Source organism: Schistocerca serialis, chromosome 1 (genome assembly GCF_023864345.2).
Source record: "Schistocerca serialis cubense isolate TAMUIC-IGC-003099 chromosome 1, iqSchSeri2.2, whole genome shotgun sequence".
NCBI lineage: Eukaryota > Metazoa > Arthropoda > Insecta > Orthoptera > Acrididae > Schistocerca > Schistocerca serialis.
The window spans coordinates 825,217,242-825,232,015 of NC_064638.1; the positions used below are offsets into that span (position 1 = coordinate 825,217,242).

Genomic DNA, 14,774 nt, shown 5'->3' on the forward strand with positions numbered 1-14,774 from the left:
TACTGGTTTCTCTGTTTTAAGCTTACTGCAATTTAATTAAGAGACTTTTTACAACTGACATGTTTTGCTTTTATTTACAACGTATATTCTGTGATCTTTCTGCAAACTGGGAAAGAGATCTGGCATAAAAATTCTCTAATTAAACTGCAGTAAGCTTATGATGGAGTAAAACTTAAGAATGCTCAATTTGTTTATCATCATTATCTGGGATGTTATACCAGTAAGTCAATATTTAAAACAGGTGGCAGAACACACACATGAAAGACGGTTGTACTTGCCAAGCTTTTGGAGCCAGTGACTACTTCAGGCAAAAGGGTTGAGGGGGAAAGAAGAGGGTGAAGGAAAAGGATTGGAGATGTCTAGGAAAAAGGGTAGCTTTCCCAGAACCAGTCTTTCCTTCTCATCCCGTGTGGTAAGTCTCTCCTGACCCGAAATTCTGGGCGACAGTCCCAAAATCTACTCATTTTCCTTGACCTCTCCAGCCCTTTTCCTTCACCCCTCCTCCTTACCCTTCAAGCCTTCTGCCTGAAGAAGGAGCCACTGGCTCTAAAAGCTTGCCAGCTACATCAGTCTTTCATGTATGTGTTCTGCCACAGTATTTAAAACAGACTATTACAAAATTGCTGGATGAGTAGTTCTTCAGTTTACGAGGCCTCACTTTATGAGAAAGCATTACAAAACTGTTGCAACTTTTGTTAGGCGTGTGTTTAACAATAACATTAATATGATGTAGAAATTTCCTTATAAGTATGATCAAAGTATTCAAGAATAATTTTATTTTACAGATACACATTACAAATATGTGACAGAGTCCCTTGCAGTATTACAATTGTTTTTGCTTTAAGCTGTAATAATACTACCGAAGGGTCTTTATTTTAAGAAAACCTAACACTGAAGTTCTCGCAAAATAAAAAGTGCCTTTACGATTGTGGCACCCTACGCGTTGGACGGTATCGATCTGCATTCTAGTTACACAAAGGTAATATATGTTTTTCAGGCTTTATAAATACTATGTAAACTGGAAGTCTACTGATATGACATATAAAGTGGCTAAATTGAGAAAATTTATGAGAAGAGGGGTGGGGTGTGGGAGATACAGAATGCACATATTAACTTCTACAGTAAAGAATATCAAAATGAACTTTTAAAAACAGCACTATTCTAGGTATTTAGATGGTTCAAATGAAACGGAATGTGGTTTCTGTTATGCAATTTTTGTTCATTTCTTTCTCTTTAAGTATGAATTTTAGCATTAAGAAACTGACATTTTTGAAAAATTGCCAGTGCATATTTAAAGCAACTTAATATTTGTTTGCTATATTACACAGTATGTCTGTTATGTATCTGGGTCTTCTTCCCTACTGTGCCCATAGAGTATAAATTCCTTCCAGGAATGTTGTATGCATATTTTCTAAAACATCATCTCCTTTTAAAATAAAATAGCTGCTGAAATGCTGATAACCAATTTTTTCAGTTTTGTGAAATTAAGGCACATATTCGGTCTCTAATGTCTGAGATCAGGTTCTTAAAAACTGTTTTAAGTACACACAGAGGCAGGAACAACATTTAAGTAAACATAAATTCATCACACATCATCTGGGCAAAGATTTGGACATGGAGAGTGGTATCTTCCAAGCTTCATCTGGAGTTCCTCTGCACAGAAAAAAAGAACGTAGAAAAATCAATGTTATGCAACACAGAAAGACAGTTTCAACAAAAAATAATTGACAGGTAAAATTATAGATGAACAACATAAATTTATTCTTAAATTCACAGTCAGTAAACTTGATTTTATAAAAGAAACTACTACCTACCTTCTACTGTTCACATAATGCCTGCAGGATCAGAACAATATAAGTTAGTCCCATTTGCAAATAAAGAGGCCGGTTTTCAACAGCCATACCTAACCATACCTAACCCATTCTCCTTCCTTCCTGAGGAAGGTACTAATAATTCCAAAAACTATGATAGTTTCGTATACTTTGATATGGTTGTCACAGTATGAAAAATTTGTCTCTTGAAGGTAAGTACTGGCTAGCAAATCTATCAATGTGTTGATTCAGTTTCATATTGCAACAAGGGCTAACGTGAAATGTGTTGTAGCAATTGATGCTCTGTCCTACTGCCAGTTACCTCAAGCAAGATGATTAGCATTTTATGCACTGTCTGCAGATGAAGAGCAGGTTAAACATTTTGCCTTTCATATCCCGGCTGAAAATCTGTTGCTTGTGCTTGTGTACACATGTACACATGGGTTGCTGTATCAATTATTTCAAAGCAGGTCTGCAAAGTTTTGCCTATGTCTTTGTTGGTTAAATTTCCACCAAGCTTAATCTCAGCTGCCTCCTTAATGTTACTGTGGAGCTGCAATACCTATAAGACCAATGCCACACAAGAACAATTTGAAGCCAATCATGTGTGACCCCACCTGTAAACGGTAAGGCTGTGAAATGCATAATGATCTGTACATCAATGATACTTGGGAGCACGCTCGACGACGTTGTAGAAGATGTCTGCTGGCTTGGGACTGGGTCACCGTACCCAATGATTAAGGATGGAGCTCCCAGGGAAAACATGGCCCTCCCTTTCCTCAGTTGTGGGACTCTCTTTGTCAGGCCCCTCCACTGAGGTCTGACCAGCTTGGGTACTCTGCCAGTAGCTACACTACCGCCAGCATAGCCCTCAGCATCACTGAGGCATGCAAACCCTCCTGCTTGGCTCTAAATATGCCTGCGATAAGGTGGTGACACTTGAGAAGAAGGTGAAAGAGGTATTTTTATGTATCATTTTATGCTGAAAGAAACAACTGCCTATACAGAGCTCACGAAAGCTACAGAATAATCTTAAACATTCATTACCATTCATATGTTGTGCTTGCCACCAGATTTCTTTTGTAAATCTACCAAAAACATTCTGATTGAATCATTAACTGTCTGATATTCAGCATGTTTCTTTTATTATGAGGGTCACTCAAATATAAACTGGAATATTTTAACACAGCTTTATTGGTGGTATATACCAATTAAAATGGAATGCATTATTTTTCTGTATAGTTCCGTCAACAGAAACACAATTTCTCCATCAAATGGAAAGATTTTTGATTCCTTTAAGGAAGAAAAAAGTTGGCTGCCCCAGTAGTCAATTGTGTACATACTACAAGTTATTTTCATAAGTAAGTGTACTAAATTTTATATTTTTTTTAGAAAAAGTATATTTGAAAAAAAAGAGGCAATGTATTTTTGATATATTTGTTGACTATTGATCCACATAATTGCCATCCCATTCAATGCACGTGGTGAGCCATAGCACAAGCTTCTTTATGCCCTCCTTGAAGAACTCTCCCACCAGCTTCTTCCACTACTTCAGGAACTCTTTCTGCACTGCTCATCAGTTGAAAATTTAATTCCACTTGTGTGTATTCATGGAGATGGAAAGTTGATAACCTGAAGAAGCCATGTCAGGGGAATACGATGGGTGTGAGGGGTCAACACAGCCCAATCAATGAGTCCAAGGGTGCCTTAGTAGCTAAGGCTGTGTGAGGAGGGGTGTTGCCATGTAACAAGCACACTCCTCATCAGCATTCCCCTGCTTTTGTTTCAAAAGCTCCTTTTGAGTTTTTTTGGGGATCCCACAATATTGTTGTGCATTTGAGGCCACACAGCTAGTGTTGCACGACCGACCAGGCACTGTATGGTTCACACAAGTGGAGTCACACCACATCGCACAAAATAGGTGTTTCACTTTCTAAATGAAAACTCTGAGAATAGAGTCACTGTACTGGATTATTGCAAATTTACTTGTGCAGGGATGGCCTCTATATTCGCGCAATATGACTCCTTGAGACTACTTTTTGTGTGGCACACTGAAAGATACTCTGTACCAGAACCATCCCACCACACTGGGCAATCTTGAATCAGCAATCTGTGTGCTATGTGATGACAAACTTCATTGTTCATTTGTGCCACCTCTATATTGCTAGTGATGGACCTTTATAAGAGACTGTGATGTGACTGCAAAGACTGCTTGCAGAGGATGAGTAATTATCATGCTGATATCCTACGAGTTGCACAGTGTACAGCACTATCTGGTAGCAGCTGAAACTTCTGTATAAAATTCTTACAGCTTTCAAAATAAACACATCTTTTTGAAATATTTAAATTTGAAATCAGGGACTCCTTCATCAGACACCCTGTGTGTCCTAGACTCATTTCTAGGTTTCTACAGAACTGATGCCCAACAAACTGATGCCTGTTTCTCTTCCTCTACAATAAAGGTACATCGAGTTTCATACATACTTGCACTGGAGACACCAAGTTTGCTCTAGCTAGTGTTATATCCTTTAAAGAAATATAGAAAAACTGGCAGTTATCTTGTTTAAGAGGCTGAGCTGGGACCTAAATTTCATTCTGTATGCAAGTCAGAGGTATATGTTCCTAGTACAATAAAGGACATCAGCATTTTTGATGTTGATAGCATTACTTACAGAACTTCTCTTTTCAGATAGTATGTGTGAAACTACAAAACTTGACAATATCACACAAAAATGGCAGTTGCCCACAGCTTCCATCCAGATACCAAGCAAGGTACTGAAGCAGAGGAGTAATTAATAATGAATACTCTAATTGCTGCATTTAGTAGCAAGGTGTCAGTCATGCTCTTATATGAAAAGTTCAATTGTGTAACATTAAATAGGCATGAGACACCATGTTATCGCAGTACCATATTGCTACTTCTATAATTTACATTAGGCATAGCTCAAATTTTCTCCTTTATGTAAGATACATTTTACTTACCACTTATCCTGTATGGAAAAAAGATTTGTGCCCATTCATCTGACCCATCACAGCAGTCACAAATACCATCATTTACCTGGTTTGATGGAACACTTTCTGACAACAGAAATGAAAATATATTACACATTCGAAATACAGCACACCAATAATAATTACGCATACAAAGGATCATTAGAAACACTTTATGCAACTACAGCATGTCTCCTTACCAACCACTGAAATACAAGTGCAATGGATTGCGGGAAGAATGATTGTTGGTATACCCCCCCCCCCCCCCTCTCTCTCTCTCTCTCTCTCTCTCTCTCTCTCACTCACCCCTCCCCCTCCCCAGGATCAAGAGAGATGCCAAGTGCAGCAACAGATGTGGAAATTCACTAACGAGCAGCATTCAAATTCGGGGATACTACAAATAACAATCTACTGGCAGTCAATGGGTTAAAGATGTGTTAAAATAAAAGCAAGAAATATAACAGATTAGAGCAACATTTGACAGGCCTTTGAATGATGCTTGAAATAAAGTGTACGAAAAGAGACTGCACACCCTCTGCTAACCAACACACAAGCATCCTCTTTAAAATTATAAGATTCTACATTAAACACTAAATTTTAAATTCTCAATTGGCACCTTGTTTGCTGTACATGATATAGAGTATCATTCAAAGGAGTGTCAAAAGTTTCTCTAATCTATTTTATTCCTTGCATTTAAACAATCATTTCACAAGCATTTGACCGCCAGAAAAGATAAGGTGAGGCAAGAGTTACAAAAAGAAAATTTCAAAATAGAAAAGACACTATTCATAGGACAAGGACAGAATGATAATGCATAATGTTAACAGGTGAGGAGGCAAAAGAAAGCTGTGCCAGGAAATAAATAATCCAAAAAATGGGCATAAATTGAAACATGGAAAATAACAACTACCAAGCACATATTTGAAAGCCAAATTCTTTTTTCTTTTGTAGCTATAATATGTAATATTTCATCTATACTCTATATATCCTTTAAAGAGGACCCACTGTACCAGTTATTTGGGATTCTTCCCGTCCCATTCTGTATGGATTGCGGGAAGAATGATTGTTGGAATACCCCCCCCCCCCTCCTCCTCTCTCTCTCTCTCTCTCTCTCTCTCTCTCTCTCTCTCTCTGTGTGTGTGTGTGTGTGTGTGTGTGTGTGTGTGTGTGTGTGTGTGTGAGTGTGAGAGAGAGAGAGAGAGAGAGAGAGAGAGAGAGAGAGAGAGATAATTATACTAATCTTATCCTCATGATTCCTATGTGAGCTAGAAATAGGGGACTGTAGTGTATTCTTAGAGTCATCATTTAAAGCTAGTTCTTGCAACTTTGTTAATGGAATATCCCAGGATAGTGTATGTTTATCTTCGAGAGCCTTCCAGTTCGGTTTCTTCAGTATCTCTGTGACACTCTCCCACAGAACAAATAAACCTCTGACCATTTGTGTGCTGCCCCTCTCTGCTTACATTTGATACCCGTTAGCCCTATTTGGTATGGGTCACATACTTGAGCAATATTCTAGAACCAGGCGCACAACTGATTTGTAGGCAATCTCCTTTGTAGACTGATTGCACTTCCCCAGTATTTCATCAATAAACCGAAGTCTCCCATCTGCTTTACCCATGACTGAGCTTATATCCCTCCTGCGGATCCAGGGGTTAGAATAGGCCCGAGGTATTCCTGCCTGTCATATGAGGCGACTAAAAGGAGTTTCACACGTTTCGGCCTTTATGTGATGGTCCCCTGTAGGGTTTGACCTCTATTCTTCAACATTTTCCCGAAGAGCATGCATTGAGATCTTTAGCCCACTTCCATGTTGTCGCATAGCAGTCCTGCCCACTCTCCATCTCTTGGGCAAGGACACCTTCTTGGGTGCGTTTTCCACCATGCACTATGCAGTGTCGATTTCTATGTCGACGATGACCATGGACTTCTTTGCACCTGATATCTGGCACAGTAGCCAGTCTGTTGTGGTGGGACCGCCATATACCCTGTTGGTTGTAGCCCCCTGACCACACAGGGATCACTCTGCTGATGCCTGCGCCGTTAACTCCCCACGTATGCCAAGGAGTAGATGCCCATCCCCCTGGGGCATCGGGACTCCTGGCAATGGCCATCCTACCAGGTGGCCTTTGCTGCGGCTGGGTGGCGCCTGTGGGGAGGGCCCCTGGTCGGAGTGGGTGGCATCAGGGCAGATGACACGTGATGAAGCGTAGTCCATCATCTCTTGCTGGTGGTGAAACACCAGCAGTCTCTAAGCGACCACGAGCTCAATTCAACACACAGACGTACGACCCCAAATCGTTCCCCTCCCTGGCTACACCATGGGAGGAACGTTAGGCTAAGGATGGCTGCAGATCTAATTCAACCCTTGTATGTTCGAGAGCTGATGGGGAATCTTTCATGATTATGAAGCCTCAGTTTTTTTGTTGAGCATTTAGAGAACAACTTTGGGGAGGTGGAGGGATTGTCCATAATGAGATCTGGCTCAGTCCTGATCAAAACAGCATCCTCTGCCCAGTCGTGGGAGTTACTCGCATGTGACAAACTGGGGGATGTTTCTGTAACCATCATGCCCCACAAGAGCTTAAATATGGTTCAGGGTATCATATTTCACAGGGAACTTCTTTTGCAGTCTGACAATGAGCTGCACTCCAATTTAGAGCAGCGAGGTGTACATTTCGTCTGGCGTGTCCACCGGGGTCTGAAGGATAATTAGGTTGCCACCGGTGCCTTCATCTTGGCCATTGAGGGTGATACATTGCCTGAGAAGGTCAAGGTGATGGTCTACCGTTGTGATGTAAAGCCCTATATCCCTCCCCCGATGCAATGCTTTAAGTGCTGGAAGTTCGGCCATATGTCTTCCTGCTGTACTTCCAACGCCACATGCCGAGATTGCGGGCGTACATCACATCCCAATACTCCATGTGCCCCTCCTCCCATCTGTGTCAACTACGGAGAGCACCATTCGCCTTGCTTGCCTGACTGCAGGATTCTCCAGAAAGAAAGGAAAATCATGGAGTACAAGACCCTGGACAGACTGACCTACACTGAGGTTAAGAGAAAATTTGAACGCCTGCATCCTGTGCGTATGACATCATCTTACGCCACCGCTACAACAGTTCTGGTGCCATCAGCTCCACCAACCCAGGTCACCTCTCAGAGCCGGAAGACTACACCTGCCCCCTTGATGATGGGGAGCATTTCCCTCCCTGTTGCTCCCGCACCACCTACTTTGGGAGCAACCCCCCCCCCCAACCATCGGGGACGTCTGTCCCCACTTCTAAGCTGGAGAAGCGTAAGTCTTCTTTGGATTTTCTCACTAGAAAGGGGTCCCAGGTTTCTGCTAGTGGGAAAGACAACACCCATCATTGGCTGAAGAGCCCAAAAGCAGCTGGTCATAGGGCTTCACGCTCATTTTCAGTCCTGGAGACTGAGCCAGTGAAGTCTTCCCAGCCATGGAAACCCAAGGAGCAGCGAGAAAAATCCAAAAAGAAAACCCCTAAGACCAGGGAAATTGTGGTGGCACCAAACCACTGCTACCTACAAGCTCTGCGGCTGAGGATGGGGTGGAGATTTTGGCATCCGCTGATGACCTAGATCTCGCCAGACCCTAAGACACAATGGATATAGACTGCTCAGGCAATAAATTGGTGGCGGCAGGTGACTGAGGCATAAACTGCCTCATTGAATGTTCGGTGCCTTCCTAGTCACACAATGTCATCCTCCAGTACAACTATGGTGTTTTTTCCACCATCTGGCTGATCTACGGCAACTGTTACGCTTTACACCTGCTATCTGCATTGCCCTCCAGGAAACCTGGCTCCCAGCAATGCAGACCCCTGCCCTCCGCGGCTATAAAGGATATTACAGGAACCGTAGCGACTATAATCGAGTGTCAGGTGGAGTTTGTGTTTATATCCTAAACTCGGTCTGTAGTGAACATGTGCCCCTTCAAACCCCTCTTGAAGTTGTGGCTGTTAGAATAAGGACGACACAGGAAATAACTGTCTGCAATGTGTATCTTCCTCCAGATGGTGCAGTACCCTTGAATGTATTAGCTGCACTGATTGATCAACTCCCTAAACCTTTCCTACTTCTGGGAGATTTTAATGCCCATAACCCCTTGTGGGGTGGTACCATGCTTACTGGCTGAGGCAGAGTTGTAGAAACTTTACTGTCGCAATTCGACCTCTGCCTCTTAAATACTGGGGGCCGCCACACATTTCAGTGTGGCTCATGGTAGTTACTCGGCCACTGATTTATCAATTCGCAGCCCAGCACTTCTCCCATCTATCCAGTGGAGAGCACATGATGACCTGTGTGATAGTGACCACTTCCCCATCTTCCTATCACTGCCCCAGCGCCAGGCACATGGATGCCTGCCCAGATGGGCTTTGAACAAGGTGGGCTGGGGAACTTTCACCTCTGCTGTCACTGCTGAATCTCAGCCACACGGTAACATCGATGTGATAGTTGATCAGGTGACTAGCACAATTGTTTCTGCGGCAGAAAACGCAATCCCTCGCTCTTTAGGGTGCCCAAGGTGTAAGGCAGTCCCTTGGTGGTCGCTGGAAGTTGCTGAAGCAATTAAGGAGTGTCGGCAAGCTCTACGACGACACCCTTCCCTGGAGCACCTCATAGCCTTTAAATGGCTCCATGCCCACATTCACTACCTTATCAAACAATGGCGGAAGGAGTGTTGGGAGAGATACGTCTCCACCACTGGGTGCCACATGTCACCTTCCCAAGTCTGGGCAAAGATCAAACATCTTTTCGGGTACCAGGCCCCAGCAGCCCGGTGTTACCATATGTGGCGAGTTATGTACCAACACAAATGTGATTGCAGAGCACTTTGCTCGAGCCTTTGCATCGGAGAATGACCCCCCAGCCTTTCACACACTCAAACGGCAGCTGGAAGAGAACATCTTCTCATTCACAACAGGCTGCAGTGAATCCTATAATGCCCCATTTACAGAGTGGGAGCTCCTCAGTGCCCTTGCACATTGCCCCGACACAGCCTGATCGCATCCAAGCCAGATGATTAAACATCTCTCATCTGACTACAAGCAACATCGTCTTGTCATCTTCAACCGGATCTTGTATGGATAAGGTGTCTGTTCTTTCGGATATGTCCAAAAGAACAGACACTATATCCATATAAGTATACAGTTCTGACAACGCCGGCCATGACCTCCTTCTTCTGTGCAGATGCACACATATTCCCCGAACTCTTCCGGGACTTGGTAAGAATGTCTTCCATGAGTAATGGGTGTGTTGGGGTGAGACACTACGAATGTAGTGTGTGGACATACAAGGTGAGAATATGGGTCTCGCGAGAGGCGTGCGTGAGATAGTCCCTGCAGTGGCGCTATCCTCTGTGCCTTCGGTGGCTCAGATGGATAGAGAGTCTGCCATGTAAGCAGGAGATCCCGGGTTTGAGTTCCGGTTGGGACACACATTTTCACCTGTCCACATTGATATATATATTAAGGCCCATTAGCAGCTGAAGGTTTTAATACAATTCTAATCTGGTGTGATGGCATCTTTCCATCGCAATCACGGGAGAGCATGATCACTCCGGTGCTCAAACACGGTAAAAACCTGCTTGATGTAGATAGCTATCAGCCCATCAGCCTCACCAATGTTCTTTGTAAGCTGCTGGAATGTATGGTATGTCAGTGGTTGGGTTGGGTCCTGGAGTCTCGTGGCTTGCTGGCTCCATGTCAGGGTGGCTTCTGCCAGGGTCGCTCTACCACTGATAATCTTGTGCCCACCGAGTCTACCATCCGAACAGCCTTTTCCAGGCGGCAACACCTGATTGCCATCTTTTTTTCACTTATGTAAAGCATACCACACGGCTTGGCAACATCATATCCTTGCCACATTGTACGAGTTGTGTCTCCGGGGACCACTCCTGATTTTTATCCAAAACTCCCTGTCGCTCCTTACTTTCCATGTCCAAGTTGGTGACTCCCATAGTTCCATCCATATCCAGGAGAATGGAGTCCTGCAGGGCTCTGTATTGTGTCTCTCTAATTTTAGTGGCCACTAACGGTCTAGCAGCAGCTGACAGGCCCTCTGTCTCACCTTCTCTGTATGCAGATGACTTCTGCATTTTGTACTGTTGCTCCAGTACTGTTGTTGCTGAGCAGTGCCTCCAGGGAGCCATCAACAAGGCGCAGTCATGGGCTCAAGCCTACGGCTTCCAGTTTTCAGCCGCAAAGTCGTGTGTCATGCGCTACTATCGGCGTCGTACCATTCCTCTGGAACCTGCACTTTACCTTAACGAGGATCCACTCACTGTAGTGGAGACATATCAATTCCTAGAATTGCTCTTCAACGCTCAATTGACTTGGCTCCCTCATCTTCGTCATCTTAAGCACAAGCGCTGGGAGCACCTCAATGCCCTCCATTGCCTGAGCAACACCAATTCGGGTGCAGATCGCTGTAAGCTGCTGTAGCTCTACAGAGCCCTTGTCCAGTCCCGAACTGACTATGGGAGTGTGGTTTATGGTTCGGCAGTGCCTTCAGCATTGCATTTACTCGACCCTTTGCACCACTGTGGGGTTCGATTAGCGACAGGAGCTTTTAGGATGAGTCCAGCGACCAGCGTACTGGTGGGGGCTGGAGTCGCTCCACTTCAGATCAAGCGGGCGCAACTGCTTGCCAGTTACGCAGTACACAACTTTAGTTCCCCTGAGCATCCGCATTACCATCTCCTTTTCCCGCTCGCGGCAGTCCATCTCCCACATCGGCAGCCCAGATTGGGGCTAATGAATGCAGTTCGTGTGCGATCCCTTCTCTCTGAACTGGAGTCCTTCCCTCTACCACCTCTTCTTGCGGTCCGTTCCATTACGCCTCCATGGTGTACGCCTCAGCCGCAGCTTCGTCTGGACCTTTTGCATGGCCCTAAGGACTCCGTTAACACCGCCGCTCTCTCCGCTGGCACTTCCTCTCGATTCTTGACATGTTCCAGGGCTCTTAAGTGGTTTACACCGATGGCTCAATGGCTGATGGTCACATAGGCGTCGCATATGTTCATGGAGGACATACTGAGCAGCACTCCTTGCCAGTTGACTGCAGTGTTTTCACTGCAGAGCCGGCGGCCATATCTTGTGCTCTTGAGTACATCCGCTCGTGCCTTGGCGAGTCATTTCTCCTGTGTACTGACTCACTGAGCAGCCTACAAGCTATCGACCAGTGCTACCCTTACCAACCTCTGGTAGCGCCCATTCAGGAGCGTGTGTGTGTGTGTGTGTGTGTGTGTGTGTGTGTGTGTGTGTGTGTGTGTGTGTGGGCGCGCACGCGTGTGGACCCCAGGACACATCAGAATCCCCGGCAACGAACTTGCTGACAGGGTGGCCAAACAGGCAACATGGAAACTGCTTATGGAGGTAGGCATCTCCGAAGCTGACCTGCGTTCTGTCTTACATCACAGTGTTTTCCGGCTTTGGGATACGGAATGGTATAAGCACGCACAACAAACTGCATGTCATTAAGGAGACTATGAATGTGAGGAAGTCTTACATGCAGGCCTCTCACAGGGAATCAGTCCTCTGCTGGCTCCGCATTGGCCATACGTGGCTAACGCATGTTCACATACTCCGTCTCGAGGACCCACCTCAGTGTCGCTGTGGTTCCCAAATGAGTCATCCATCTCTTGCTGGACTGCCCACTTTTAGCCGCTCTGCGGCAGACTTTTAACTTTCCCAGCACCATGTCTTCAATGTTGGGCGATAATGCTTCCACAGTAGCTTTAGTTTTATGTTTTATCCGTAAGAGTGGGTTTTATACTTCTATGTAGGTTTTAGAGCATGTCCTTTGTCCCTCTGTGTTCTCCACCCTAGTGCTTTTAGGGTGGAGATTTTAATGTGTTGCAGAGTGCCTGGCTTTCCCTTTTTATTCTCACGGTTGGCCAGCCACTGTAATCTGCTTTCATGTTTTACTCTCTTCTGTTTCTAGCGTATCTCTGTTGTCTTCTTGTCCTCTTTTGTTACTTTTAGTGTTTGTTGACTTCCCTACATTCTTGTGGCTTTTCCTTTCTTTCCGTTTTGTGTTATATGTTTCATCTGTTTTATTCTCACACTTGAGGCATTGTTTTATTAGGAACAAGGGACAAATGACCTTGTAGTTTGGTCCCTTCTCCCGCCTTTAAACCAACCAACCAACCGAGCCTATATGACCATTTCATTTCATATCCCTACAAAGTGTTACACTCAGGTATTTGTATGAGTTTGCCAATTTCAACAGTGACTGACTGATATTATAGTCATACGATACTACGTTTTTTTAATTTTGCAAAGTGCACAATTTTATACTTCTGAACATTTAAAGCAAGTTGCCAATGTTTGCACCAGTTTGAAATCTTATCAAGATCTGACTGAATATTTATGTTGTTTCTTTCAGACAGGACTTCATTACATCTGCAAAAAGCCTGTTACTATCAATATTGTCTGTAAGGTCACTAAAATACAACATGAACAGTAAGGATTCCAACACACTTCCTTGGGGACACCGGAAGTTACTTCTATATCTGCCAACGAATCTCCTTCCAAGATAACATACTGTGTCCTCTCTGCAAACGTCCTCAATGCAGTCACAAATTTTACTTGACACCCCCTTATGATCACACTTTTGACAATAAGCAAAGGTGTGGTACGGAGTTAAATGCTTTTTGAAAATCAAGAAGTACTGCATCGACCTGACTGCTTCAATCCAAAGCTTTCAGTGTGTCCTGTGAGAAAACTGCATGTTGGGTTTTACATGATTGATGTTTTTAGAATCCACACTGTTTGACACTGAGAATGTCATTCTGTTCAAGAATCTTCCTTATGTTTGAACTCAGAATATTTTCTAAGATTCTACAACAAATCGATATCAAGGATGTGGGACAATAGTTCTGTGGATCACTTCTACTACCCTTCTCCCAGACAGGTATTACTTGTGCCTTTTTTCCACGAAGTGGGTGTGGTTCATTATTCAAGGAATCTGTGTTACATTATAGTTAGAAAAGGGGCTAACTCGGCCACAAATTCAGTACAGAATCTGACAGGGATTCCATTGGCCCTTTTTAATTATTTCAGCTGTTTCTCAACCCTACTGACACTAATACTTATTTCATTCATCTTTCCAGTGGTACGAGGGTTAAATTGGGGCAATTCTTCTGTGTTTTCCTTTGTGAAAGAAAATTTGAAAATGGAGTTAAGCATTTCAGCTTTTGCTTTGCTACCCTCAATTTCAGTTCCTGTCTCATTCCCTAGGGACTGGATACTAACTTTGGTGCCACAAACAGCTTTTACATATGATCAGAATTTCTTTGGGTTTTGTGAAACATCATTTGACAATATTTTACTATGGTAGTCACTGAAGGTATCACTCACTGCTCTCTTGACAGCCAAATACACTGCATTCTGCATCTCTCTCTCTATAGCCCTATGCTGGTGGTACTGATTCAAGTGCTTTTGGAAGTAAAGAAATGCTGTAGCTTCCTGACTGTCTTGTCTCATGGCTTTCAGAATGTCACGTGAAAAAAGCAGAAGCACAGTTTCGCATGACAACGCTGTTCAGCATGGAGGCATTAATTCTGTTTGAAATATTTTTTGAGACCAGAATGACACTGAGTATACTTGACAGTTAAAAACTGAAATACACAGTATTGATGGTCCATAATAATATTTACTTTATATCTGGTTGTAAAGTAGCTTTCTAGGCCTAGAGAGCTGAAAGCAGTTTCACAACGAACTGTAAAATAAGTATTATTTTTATGTTTTTAAAATGTATATGCTTTTCCAAGTACCAATGGAATATTCTGTAAATACTGGAAGGTAGTTTTGCTGATTACTTCTGCTAACCTCCTTGTAGATGGAAGTGACGTGCTTTCTCCCAACTACTGCATACACCCCCCCTCCCTCCCCTGCCCCCCCCCCCCTCTCTCTCTCTCTGATCTACCATATAAAAAAATGGGCTAACTCA

The 14,774-nt window shown here is 43.7% G+C and overlaps 1 protein-coding gene across 1 annotated transcript in view; it reads right to left on the bottom strand.

The window, feature by feature from the left end:
- Positions 1–761: 761 nt before the first annotated feature.
- The window catches only part of LOC126484526 (uncharacterized), a 31,096-nt gene continuing 17,083 nt past the window's right edge, over positions 762–14,774 (bottom strand). The window contains exons 2-3 of the mRNA XM_050108078.1: positions 4,794–4,889; positions 762–1,653 (exon numbers count right to left, since the gene is read on the bottom strand). Of these exons, the coding sequence (XP_049964035.1) occupies positions 1,586–1,653; positions 4,794–4,889 (164 nt within the window). The 3' untranslated portion in view covers positions 762–1,585. The remainder of the gene's footprint in view (positions 1,654–4,793; positions 4,890–14,774) is intronic.